Genomic DNA, 13074 nt, shown 5'->3' with positions numbered 1-13074 from the left:
TCAAGTTCCGGATAAGAGTGCTGGTTGATGTTGACTGCAATCCATGAAAGCTGGGAAGAGGCAGCAAGCATTGGTTAAAGGCAACTGATCCAGGCTCTCTGCTGGACAAGATGTAATCTATTTTGAGCACTACAGTGGAAGAAATCGGTCAGTCAACTGCAGAGCTCACTGAGGACTGATGAATGGCCAGGAAGAGCCAGGACAGCTGACCCAATAGTAATAAATTCCATCCAGGCACCAAAATGCCAAATTTAAAGCAATAGCCTGTAAAGACACATGTGAAGGAAACAAAGCCTCTGATGATCACCCTTCTTAAATACCAATTAATTAACCTTGTCAATGCTTATATAACACTCCAGTCCTGTTGGTACAAAAATCTGGGACCTGGGATTATCATTTTCTACAGAATTTGAGAATCATTAACCAAATTGAGGATGATTTCCCACAAGCTTGAAGAATGTACAAAGAGAAATGGGGGGATTGAAACATAAAGCACTGACCAGTTTAAACTGGTTTTGCCTCCTTAAAACAGGTTATTGATTAATGAAACCTTGAGTTTTTTTTTCTTTTTTGAGTTATTTTTAGAGGCAGCACTATGCAAGTGCAAAAAAGGAGCCCCTGTTTCCAGGATGACCCCCAAACCAAGAGGGTTCAGTCTGTGCAACTCTCAGAGTAGGAATGTTGCCATGGGAGAACTGTATGGAGTCCTTCAATACGGAAAATCTGGCTTCTAGCAGCAAGAATAGCTTACATGAACTAATTCAAGACCAGCCAATTAGCTTCCAAGTTTGCAGTTCCCCTAAACCCTTTAATTTTACCCCAAACTCTGGATTGAGGAGACAGATTTGAGAGCCCTACCTCATGTCTTCTTGCCACTCCACCTTGGATTAAAGTTTTTCTCTCAAAAGCCCATTCCATCGTCTTGGCTTCCATATGCATCAGGCAGCAAGCCCTTGCTGGGGAACACTCGTGACTGATAGGCCTGGAATTAGATTCCTCTCTGAATTCCTCTAGATCCTATGCTGTTGTACTCCTCTTGTCCTAAAGCAGAACTTGTGTTCCTTAACACTCAAATGTATCTTGGGATAAAAGTAAGGACTCTGGATATATTCCAATACACTTCTTCAGGCACAAAGCCTTGAAGGTTACCTCAGGAAATAACAGCAATGAGGAGGAGAAATAGATGATAGTGACAATAAAACCATCTCTCTATGCAGTGTCAGAGAACAAATAGCAGAAAACCATCTTGGACTGCTCCTTTCCTTTAGAAATGTGTGCATATCTCAGATATGGTGGGTTGGGTTCTAGATCACTGCAGTAAAGTGAATATTGCCATAAAGTAAATCACAGGAATTTGGGAGATTCCCAGTGCTTATAAAAGTTGTTAATCCTATTGTACACTTACTAGAAGATGTCTAAAAAAATGTACATAGCTTAATTTAAAATTAGAATACAGCTACAATAGTAACAGAGACCTGATCAGATCACCATAAGGAATAAAATATGGGAATAGTTTAAAGTATTTCACAAATTTACAAAATGTGGCACAGGGACCCCAAGTGAACACACGGTTTTGGGGAAATGGTGCTATAGTCATGTTCAATGCATGGCTACTGTAAACTTTCAGTTTGTAATGAAACACAATATATGTGAAACATGGTTAAGTGAAGTACAATTTTTTAAAGGTATGCCTATAACTAATTAAAACAGTTCACATGAGAGACTGACTCTGGCTAAGGTGTTTTTTTTTTTCTTTAAAATTAATTTAATTGGAGATTAATTACTTTACAATATTGTGGTGGTTTTTGCCATACATTGACATGAATCAGCCATGGGTGTACATGTGTTCCCCCCATCCTAAATCCCCTCCCCCTCCAGAAACAGAGAGATCAACATTTTTCTCTGGGAGCGTACCCCATCCTGCCCCCTGCCTTCTGTGGCATTTTCCCCATCTCACGTCAAGTGTGGGACATGAAACTGTAAGGTTTACTTTAGGAAGACTTCTCAAGATTTTTCAGGGATGTGATGTAGCCCAGGAACCTATTAATCCAAGAGATAGACAAAATGAGGACCCACATGAGTGAGGACTGGAGGGACAATCACCCTAAAATATAGGTCATTCAGAGACCTGCCCAAACTTGCTCTCAAACCTAGAAAGCCCAGACAGGGCATTCCCTACTACAAGCCTTAGAGTTCTCTGTGAGGTCAAAGTCTTACTCTAAGAAAAATGGCCTCAGTTCAGTAGAGTGAGAATATCAGGTTGGAGGGTCAGGTCCCAGGACTGGCCAGGATCATGGTGGGGTCCCTGAGTGAAGAAATAAGTATCACTAGACCCACAAATGAGGAGACTTTACAGACCCCTGCCCCTATTCCTAACCCCAGAGGCTCCAGGCAGAGTTATAAGGATGAGAAGCCTCTTCATTTCTGTCTGGTCTCAGCAAGGGAAGGGCTTTTCCTATCAGGATCAAACCTCAGTTCTGAGGAGGGGGGCATCTTGGCCATCACCACAGTACAGGTGACGACCATCGGTGCTAATGAGAGGGTCTCTCCCACCAAGGAGTAAGGCTCATAGAGTAGCATCCCTCCTGTCAGGGAGAGATGCTCAGAGAAGCGCCCTGACTCCCCACTACAGATTTGGGGAGGCTAAAGCTTTGTTTTGGAGAAGGCAATGGCACCCCACTCCAGTACTCTTGCCTGGAAAATCCCATGGACAGAGGAGCCTGGTAGGCTGCAGTCCATGGGGTCCCTAAGAGTCGGACACAACTGAATGACTTCACTTTCATTTTTCACTTTCATGCATTGGAGAAGGAAATGGCAACCCACTGCAGTGTTCTTGCCTCGAGAATCCCATGGACGGGGGAGCCTGGTGGGCTGCCATCTATGGGGTCGCACAGAGTCGGACACGACTGAAGTGACTCAGCAATAGCAGTAGTAGTAGGGCTTTGTTTGTGGGCAGGAGAACTCAAGTCCATAGAGTAAGGGGACTTGGGCTCTGACAGATGGTGCAGGGAGGACCCTAGGGGATGACCCAGAGACTGCACAACACTGAACGATGGGGTCCCCACAAAGCCCCGCCCCTGCCATCATCACTCAGAAACCCCACACAGGGTAGCCATTGCCAGAATTGGCTCCCCCTTACTTCCGTGCTGGTGGCAATGAGCTCTGACTGCTGTTCAGGGTGTTCGTTTGAACAAGAGTGGATTCCCAGGACTGATCTGAAGCCAAGGTGAGGACTTGAATGTGCAGTCAAGGGACCACTGCCCCCTCCTGTAACAAAACTAACCCCACAAAGTTTTGCCTCTGTGGTCGGGAGGGGATGGTTCCTACAACACTGTTAGTCTGAGTTATTGGTAAATCTTGATCTGTAAGAGATTCTGTTAAGATCGAAGAGACTACTTGACTCTATAATAGAAAGAAACCTAGGACCCAACTCCAGCCATGGGGAGAGGCCCGAGTGCTAACGCAGCACTGGCAGTAAAGATGGCGACACAAAGCAGCACGCATGCGCTCAATTCCTGGACTTCTCCCCTGCTGAACTCTAGGAGGTGAAGCTTTGTTTGGAGGATTGTGGACACAGTTCAGATAAGGGAGGAGTGTCAGACTCTAATAGACATGAAGATGGGGACTCCGAATGAGGACCATAGTACACCCCCGCGGCTTTCCTCCACCCCCCGCCACCCTGCGTGCCCCCGTGCCCCCATGCCCCCGTGAGCTATCTGACACCCTGAGCATCATGGCCGGAAATGAATCATCCTGGCTTCCGTTTTCCAGTTTCCCGGAAGTAAAGACTTCGGTCCGGCGGTCAGACCTCTGGCCGGCGGAGGGTGGATTCCCAGCGGTGGTCCAGATTTGAGGTGAAGACTGAGTTGGGACTGAGGCAGAGGGCCACTTAGCCCATAACAAAGAGGGCCGCACCAAGTCTCACTGCTGCTGTAAGCCCTGGGAAGCCCCGACAGAGCCATCAAACTGAATTCGGCCCGGGAAGTCTCAGGGATGGGAGGGCCGTGGTCAGTAGTAGCCCCTGCTTGCAGATGGAGGATACCTCTGTCCTAACTGCAGTAAAGTGAGCACCCTAAGTACTGATTGGGGGCCCCTCCCCATTTAGGGGTGGTATCACAAAGCAGAGCGCCTACGTATCTGGGAGGCTCCAGTGAAGGGTAGTCACGTATGTAGTACCCTGACTTTGCCCCTCCAGGGACTCGGGGAATTGAGGACTTTGCTCTGAGGCTGAACTACCCAGGTTATTGGTGGGAGGAGTCCTGAGTTCTGCCCAGACCGGAACGAGGTCTAAGGGGAACACCAACTCTAAATGTAAGTTGTCATAAATTTTGGCTCTTTTCCAAGTGGAAACTTAAGAGTATCTGTGAAGCTGAGTGAGTCTTCTCACTTCTGTCTGGAGAGTTCAGAGATGTGAGGATGTTAGAATACGTGAATGGCCTCAATTCTGCCAAGGTAGGAGGTCCAGGGCTTCAGAGGAGTCAGTGTGAGGACCCTGAAAGAACTGATGATTACACTCACCCTGCAACAGGGAAAACAATAGAGAGCACCACCTCCCACCCCCCACCCCCCTCCTGGCTCACAGCACTGAAAAGCCCAGGGATGGAAGTCAGGTGTATGTGAACCCTCCTTTCTTTCTGATGGTATGGGATTGGAGAGAGCCTTTGTCTGAGAGGAGGTACACCAGTGCAGCAGACACGGGTGTCCCAGGCTCTACCTAGAGCCAAGGCAAGACAGTGAAAGAGAGAACCCCAGTGAACCCAGGACAGAGTTCCCTAGAGCTGACTCTGGTGGGTGCCCCCTGCCAGGGACACTGGGCTGAAGTACCTCTTCACTTTTTCAGGTATCACAGGAAGATGAGGACCAGGCTTTGGGGTATAACCTTAGAACTACAAAGAGGATAGGGCCCAGGCCATGCCAGAAGTTGATATGATTGTCCTGAATGTGAACCGAGAGGACCCCCCACCCTCAAGAATGGAGGGGGGTGTCCTCAAGGACTGGACTGTCCCATTGCTCCTCAGCCTCAGGAAGCAGGCGGCAGGGCTGGCAGGCTGCAGCCTGAGTCTCACCTTAATTATTTCCACAGAATTCTCAGGGGACAGGGTGATCAGACTCACAGTCCTCTGAGTTTGTAGAGCAGTGCCCACATGGAAACCTGCAGAGGGGGCCTTCTTAAAGGCAGAGTGGTGCCTCCCTGCTACAGGTGCTCACATCCTCTCATCCTCTCTCCTCTCTGCCCAGATCACGTGCTGTTCTACCTGCGCTCCTGCCTGTTGTCCCTGACCACAGTCACCATGCCTCGGGGTAAGAGGGGTAAGAAGGGTAAGCCCCACACCTGTAAGAAACGTCGCCAGGATCAGCATGGCACCCAGGATCTGAGGGGCGCTCAGGTCACTGCCACCACAATGGAAGCACACTCCTCTTCCTCCAGTCCTGGTCCCGGGGTTGATGCTAAGGGAAAGCCCAGTGCTAGGTCTGGTAAACATCTCAAGCGTCCTTGGGGGGCCCTGGCCACCACCACTGTGCCTGCAGGTGTTTCTCCCACAAGATCATCCAAAAGAGCCACTGGGAAAATTGCAAAAAAGCGAAATTCCCCTCAGGCCCCTCTCTCTAATGTGCAGTCTGGAGAACGCTCACTAACCAGGCCGACGAATCTGTTGGTGGAGTTCCTGTTACGCATGTATAAGACGAAAAAGCCCATTAGGAAAGTGCATATGCTGAAGATCATCGATAAAAAGTACAAAAATCAATTCCTCAGGATCCTCAAAAGAGCTTCTGAGAGCATGGAGGTGGTATTTGGTATTGACGTGAAGAAAGACAACACTGCCAAGCATTCTTATGTCCTTGTCAGCAAGATGAATCTCCCCTGCAACGGGATCGTGCACCGTGGCAGGGGTTTTCCCAAGACCGGTCTCCTGATGAATCTCCTGGGTGTGATCTTCATGAAGGGCAACTGCGCCACTGAGGAAGACATCTGGAATTTCCTGGGTAAGATGAAAATCTATGCTGGGAAGAGGCACTTCTTATTTGGGGAGCCCAAGAAGCTCATCACCCAAGATTTGGTGCAGCTGAAGTATTTGGAATATCGGCAAGTGCCCGGCAGCAGTCCAGCATGCTATGAGTTCCTGTGGGGTCCGAGAGCGCATGCTGAAATGAGCAAGATGAGAGTCCTGGAGTTCCTGGCCAGGATTAACCATTTGGATCCCAGTGACTTCCACTGTTGTTATGAAGAGGCTTTGAAAGATGAAGAAGAGAGGGCCCAAGCCAGCGGATGTCCCAGTGTTTCTGCAGCAGTTCCTTCCACCTAGTAAAGCTGAGGCAAATTCTGCCCTTTGTGGCTGAAGAGAGTATTCAGTGTTCCAAGTAGTATAGGGCTGGATGTCACTGAGGGTTCACAGTGTAAAATACCTTGGTGTTCCTGTTCTGTATGGGGAATTTAGAGATAAACCTGTGTTTTTATGTTCTTGCTGCTTTTCAAATGTTGCTCCTAAACGAAAGCTTATCTAGCTTATAATCTAAGTGTATGAATGACATCAGTCACACTTACTGTTGTTTATTGGTCTTAAAGATAAGATTTTTTCTCTTGTGTAAAACAAATGGGGAAGCTTCCATCTTATTTAGTAAGCCAGTTCAAGACAAAATGGCATTGCAATATGTTATTTCCTTGAAAATAAGAAAAAGTTAAGCAGTAAAATATGTGGGATGAAGAAGCATGGGAAAAGTAAGATGGCCGGTATTTGGATTCCTCATCCCTTGTACTCTGTGTTTTACAAAATTATAAACAACAGTATATGCTTGGTTAATTCAAAAATGTAGAATTAAATTCTAATAATTTGAACCTCATGTTCACAGGCTCATTTATTCCCCAAACATTAATTGAGTGTCTGCTCTTACAAGGCTCCATGCTTGTACTTGGAGAGCTGAGAAAAAGATCTAGCCACTGACCATAAAGTTACAGAGTTGAAAAGCAATTATTTATAAGGAAAATGGTGACATGACAGCAGTCAAATGTAAATTCCCTGATTTTGGGGGGCTCCAAAATCTCTGCAGATGGTAACTGCAGCATGAAATTAAAAGACGATTGCTCCTTGGAAGGAAAACTATGATTAACCTAGACAGCATATTAAAAGTCAGAGACATTACTTTGCCAACACTTTGCATCTAGTCAAAGCTATAGTTTTTCCAGTTATCATGTATGGATTTGAGATGTGGAGTATAAAGATAGCTGAGAGCCGAAGAATTGATGCTTTTGAGTTGTGGTGTTGGAGACTCTTGAAAGTCCCTTGGACTGCAAGACGACCCAACCAGTCCATCCTCAAGGAAATTAGTCCTGAATATTCATTGGACGGACTGCAGCTGAAACTCCAATACTTTGGCCACCTGATGTGAAGAACTGAATCATTGGAAAAGATGCTGATGCTGGGAGAAGTTGAAGGCAGGTGGAGAAGGGGATGACAGAGGATGAGATGGTTGGATGGCATCACTGACTCGATGGACGTGAGTTTGAGTAAGCTCTGGGAGTTGGTGATGGACAGGGAAGTCTGGCGTGCTGCAGTCCATGGGGTCGTAAAGAGTTGGACATGACTGAGTGACAGAACTGACTGATTAAAGGTAGTGGTGGGCCTTGGGAAAATATAAGTCTTTATGTGGGAAGTAACCATAAGTTGAGTGTGTGGTGGGTTCGATGAGGCTGTAGTAATCATGACCAGGGACCAAGTTCTCACATGGTGGGCCCCATAGTTTAAAGACAAACCCTGGGATGGGAAACTGCCCTTAACAGTTATAGGCACACTTCACTCTGTTGCATTTTGCTTTATTATATTTCACAGGAACTGATTTTCTTTTCTTTGTTCTTTTTCTTTACCAAATTGAAGGTTTGTGTCAACCTTGCTTCCAGCAAGTCTTTTGGCACCATGTTTCCAACACCGTTTGCTCACTTCATGTCTGCGTGTCACATTTTGATAACTCTTGCAATGTTCACACCCTCAGCAACAAAAAGATGGGCTCACTGAAGGCTCAGATAATGGTTAGCAATTTTTTTTAGCAAAGAGGTGTTTTTATTTAAGATATCTATATTGTCCTTAAGCATAATGCTGTTGCCCATAATGCCTACAGTATAGTGTAAACATAAATTTTATGAAAGCACTGGGAAACCAAAAATTTCTTGTGACTCAATTGTGATATTGACTGTCCTTCAGGGGTTGGGAACCAAACTTGCAGTATTTTCTGGGTCTGCCTGTGCTTTGGGATTGTGAGTAAATCAGAGAGAAATCATGTGAAGCTGGCATGGAATGTATCCTGTAGCTCTTGTTCCAGTGCAGGTAAGCAATGTGCATATTAGATGTTTTATTCACATTGCCTTCTATCCACAGAGTTTCTCGGAAATCAGGGTGACACTCCCCTGAGGTGGGATGATGCCCAGAAGCTGCTAGAATGGCACACTCTGCCCTCGCTGAGCATAACTGTCAGCTTTTAGCCTGTGAATATTTTTTAAGTCTGCAATTTCTTCTCATTCACCCTCCCATAGCCCCTGACAACCACCACTCTACTCTCTGCTTCTTTGACTTAGACCATTTTAGATTCCTCATGTAAAGGACATGCAGTATTTGTCCTTCTGTGTCTGGCTTATTTCACTGTAGCATGATGTCCGCCAGATTTATCCACGCTGTCATGACTGGAGAAGTTAGCTTCTTTTTAAGACTGAATGATATTCCATTGTATGTATATTTTACTTATTTATCCATTCATCTGTCACTGGACAGGTAGGCAACTTCCCTGTCATGACTATTGTGAGTAGTGTTGCAATGAACATGGGAGTGCAGAGCTCTCTTCAAGGTCCTGATTTCAATTCCTTTGGATAGTAGTGGAATTGCGGAAAGTGTTACGTGTTATTTTTTATTTTTTTGAGGAACCCATATACTGTTTTCCATACTGGCTGTACCAATTTACATTCCTACCAGCAGTGCTGAACGTGTATAGTTTACTAAGAAACTTGCAAACTGTCTTCCAAAGTGGCTCTCCCATTTTGCATCACCACCACCAATGAATAAGAGTTCTTGTTAATTCACATCCTTACTAGCATTTGGTGTTTTCAGTCCTTTGGATGCCGGTCATTCTGAGAGGCATGTCGTGGTATCTGCTTGTTTTTTTTAATGTGCAGTTCCCTAATGGTATATGATGTGGAACATCTTTCCATATGCTTGTCTGACATCTGTGTTTCTTCCTTGGTGAGGTATCTATTCATATCTTTTGTCCATTTCTTATTAGATGTTAGTTTTCTTCTTATGAATTTTAAGAAATCTTTGTATATTTTAGATTAGAGCTTTCATCAGATATGTCTTTTGCAAATATTTTCTCCCAGACTATGGTTCATCTTGTTCTCTTGATGGTGTATTTTTACAGAGCAGAAGTTTAAAGGGAATGGAATCTAGCTTATCAATTATTTCTTTCATGAATCCCCATCACTTTTTTCTTTGATGATCTTTTATTGATTGATTGATTTGCTATGCAGCACATGGGATCTTAATTCCCCAACCAGGGTTTGAACTGACACCCCTTGCACTGGAAGCACAGTTTTTTGTTTGTTTGTTTGTTTGTTTTATTTTGTGTTGAGGAATAGCAAATTAACAATATTATGACAGTTTCAGGTGAACGGTGAAGGGACTCAGTCATACATATACACATATCCACTTTCCCCCAAACTTCCCTCCCATCAATACTGCCACATAACACATAACCAAAATAATTAATAGTGATAAATAAAGGAGACAAATAGATAATGCTTAGTAACCATATGATCATCTGCATGTGCAAAATCAGATACCCTCAAGTGATCAAGGGCTTACAAGATTATCTGGTGCTATCCTTCTATGTAGAAAGTAAATATTTTATTATTTGTACTAAAAATATGTTTTTCAATTTATTTTTTGGCTGTGCTGTGTCTTAGCTGTGACACTCAGGATCTTTGTTGCCATGTCTGCAGGCTCTTTAGTTGTGGCATGTGAGATTTTTAGTTGTGGCACATAAACTCTTAGTTGTGACATGTGGGATCCAATTACCTGACCAGGGATTGAACCCAGGCCCCCTGCATTGGGAGCACAGAGTCTTAACCACTGGATCAACAACAGGAGGGTACTGAAAGTAAAGATTTTAAAACTACCCTAAATCTGGTGGCTCAGATGGTAAAGAATCTGCCTGCAATGCGGGAGACCTGGGTTCAATCACTGGGTTGGGAAGATCCCCTGGAGGAGGGTAACCCACTCCAGTATTCTTGCCTGGAGAATCCCCATGGACACAGGAACCTGGCAGACTACAGTCCATGGGGTCACAAAGTGTCACATATGACTGAGCAACTAAGCAGATACCCTAAATCTGGCTGAAGAGAAGGAATATATTAGCTCTTTTTCTCTGACAGCATAACATCTTTCCTGAGTTTCTTGATTTCTGCTGCGTTTTCCTAATCTTAGATCACTTTTGGGACCAAGACCTGTTTTCTCCAACATATGCTAGAGGTTAACTGTTCAGTGTCTGTAGGAATATGCATTTCCCAGGAAGCCTTTAATCAAGTGACAGAGGCTGATATGGGAACCTCCATGAAGGAGGACTGAGGAGACAATCACCGCTGAATATAATAGTCATCCAAAGACTAAGAAGAGGAATCTTAGATCAGGAGAATGTGGAGACCCAGGTTGTGGTAGATGTAGTGAGTATGCTGAGCAAAAGGAATCCAAAAGGACTAGAGTTGCATCCCCACTGTCTGTTATCAGAGGCCCCAATGAACTACGATCATATGAGGATCACCCTGACTTCCCACTTGGAATTCTCAGGAGACTAGGACCTTGATGTAAGACAAGAAGCTTCATGAAGTAGAGAGTGGAGTTACAGGATTTATCATATGTCAATATGAGGACCTGAAAGTGGATTCATGGTAGCACACACTATAAAAGGAGGCCCTGGAAAATATCTGATGCTGTGGTCCCCAGGAAGCGCTGGGCACAGATGTCAGGTTGATTTCAGTCTTGTTGATTTCAGCAAGATGAGGCCTTTGTCTAATAGGATCAGCCTCAGTTTCGCAGAGGGACAGACCTGAACCCAAGGAGGACCTCACATGCGATGTTGAGTGTTAGAGGGGACCCCTGGAGAGGGAGCCAAACAGAATTCTGTAAATTCTTAGCCCTGAGAGACCCAGAAGAGCTACTTATGAGTGGTCCCCTCATTCAACCTGTGTGATCTTAGGGAGGGCAGAGCCTCCTCTAGCAGAATCGGACCCCAGATCTGCAGAGGCGGGCATCTTGACCATAACTGGACTTAAGGTGAGGACCGTCAGTGCTAGTGAGAGGGTCTCTCCCAAAGAGGGAGGCTCACAGAGTGGCGCCCCTCCTGACAAGCAGAGATGCTCAGAGCAGTGCCCTGATTCCCTCCACTACGGACTTGGGAAGGCGAGGGCTTTGGGAGCTGGAGGATTCGGGTTCATAGAAGGAGGCGCCCTGGCTCTGATACATGGCACAAGGAGGACCCAGGGACGGATGAATATTGAGCTACCGGGTTCCTGTAGCATGTTGCCCCTGCCCCCGCCCCCCTGCCCCGGCCCCCACCCCCTCCCTCGCCCTCCTGCCCCCTGCCCCCCTGCCCCCCTGCCCTTGCCCCTCCCCTGGGAGGCCACACGTAGGAACGTATGCAGCGCCCCTCCTTTTCCGCTTCCGCTTTCGAGGCGAGGAGCACAGCTGGTAGCTGCAGCGTCTGTTCAGCGGAGGTCGAGTGTTACCGGACTCGTCCAGAGCCAAGGTGAGGTTCTGAATGTAGCTGAAGTGAATTTCCCAACCCCTCCCTGTAAGAAGTAACCCAACCGCATCCCACCCCTGCAATCTACAGTGTAACACGCCCTGTCCTGAGTTGCAGGCCCAGGAGCCATCTTGTATTTGCCATGTTGGGGTCGGTGGCGGGTCGGGCGGCTTTGTTTAAAGAGGATGGACTCTATGCATTGGGAGTGGTCTTGTCCTCAACAGGTGAAAAGATGGGACTTTCAGCGCTCACAGGGTGGTGGCTCACCAAAGTGGTGGCTGCACAGAAGCCCTTCCTGCCACCAATGCTGCAGTGCCCTGGAGTAGCGGCCCCCAATCTTTTTGGCACCGGGGGGCCTGTTTCTTGGAAGACAATTTTTGCATGGGGTGGGGTGCATTGTGCGGAGGGGTGTGATGCAGTGGACAAAGGAGGGTGGGGTGGCGTGAGGGTAGGGTGGGGTAGACTAAGGGGATGGTTTCAGGATGCTTCAAGTGCGTTACATTGTTACTTTATTTCTGTTGTTATTGTTACACACCGTCCAGCTCAGATCATTAGGCATTAGAATGGGAAGGTTTGGACCCCTACCATAGGGGTTCAAATTATCATAGAGTAATTGAGACTGAGGCCGTCATTTTTGCGTGGTGTGCAGGGGGTGGCGGGCATTGGGGATAACGGACGTTCAAACAGAGAAAGGCCTTTATATAAAAGGATATGGACCTAGAGGGTATTATGTATGCTAAGTGAAATGAGTCAGAGAAAAAGAATTACTATATGATTTCACTTCTATGAGGAATCTGAAAAACAAACAGTTGTAAACGTAAGAGAAAAAACAGGTGGGGGTTAGGGTTGGGGGTGTGGGGGAGAAGAGAAATAGGTGAGGAAGGTTAAAATGTAGAAACTACCAGTTACATAATAAAAGCAATGGGTGTGATAGGTAAATAAATAAAGATATAGAATGATAGATAAGGTAACCCCATTAGGCATAGGGAGGAGTCTCAGTCTTAGAAGAAGTCAAACTAGGACTGTCAGTGCTAGTCAGCAGGCCTGGCATGCAAGCGGATTGCTGCACTAAGTAACAGCCCTGCTCTCAGATCTGGGCATCCAAAACAATGTAGCTGGGTGTGGAGCCCCCAGCATCTCTTCTAGCCACTCAGGGAGGTGAGAGCTTTGCTCTGGGGAATGTAGACTCAGGTCAGCAGAGGAAGGGCTCCCAAACCCTACCCAAACTGGAGGCCAGAATCCTGAGTGAGGACAGAGGGAGCCCCTGACTCCAGAACTGGGGCGGGGGGGGGGGGG

General features: G+C 46.3%; 2 protein-coding genes across 4 annotated transcripts in view; both read left to right on the top strand.

The window, feature by feature from the left end:
- The first annotated feature begins 3801 nt into the window (after positions 1-3801).
- Positions 3802-6723, top strand: LOC122435421 (melanoma-associated antigen B3-like). Of its 3 annotated transcripts, none has more exons than XM_043459585.1 (2): positions 3802-3932; positions 5239-6723. In XM_043459585.1, the coding sequence occupies exon 2, from the start codon at positions 5292-5294 to the stop codon at positions 6303-6305; it is 1014 nt and encodes a 337-aa protein (XP_043315520.1). In that variant the 5' UTR covers positions 3802-3932; positions 5239-5291; the 3' UTR covers positions 6306-6723. The 3 variants fall into 3 exon arrangements, with proteins under 3 accessions (XP_043315520.1, XP_043315521.1, XP_043315522.1); XM_043459586.1 differs by having other exon boundaries at positions 3827-3854; XM_043459587.1 differs by lacking the exon at positions 3802-3932 and adding an exon at positions 4300-4311.
- Positions 6724-11700: 4977 nt separating this feature from the next.
- LOC122435109 (melanoma-associated antigen B1-like) overlaps positions 11701-13074 on the top strand; it is a 5330-nt gene continuing 3956 nt past the window's right edge. The window contains exon 1 of the mRNA XM_043459016.1: positions 11701-11781. The gene's annotated coding sequence lies outside the window, so the exon portion shown is untranslated. The remainder of the gene's footprint in view (positions 11782-13074) is intronic.

Source organism: Cervus canadensis, chromosome X (assembly GCF_019320065.1).
Source record: "Cervus canadensis isolate Bull #8, Minnesota chromosome X, ASM1932006v1, whole genome shotgun sequence".
Taxonomy (NCBI): Eukaryota; Metazoa; Chordata; class Mammalia; order Artiodactyla; family Cervidae; genus Cervus; species Cervus canadensis.
The sequence above is the reverse complement of the archived record's forward strand: the minus strand, read 5'-3'. Positions and strand labels throughout refer to the sequence as shown.

Coding starts and splice junctions, on each gene's coding strand:
- LOC122435421 (XM_043459585.1), top strand. CDS start 5,292: ATGCCTCGGGGTAAGAGGGGTAAGAAGGGTAAGCCCCACACCTGTAAG.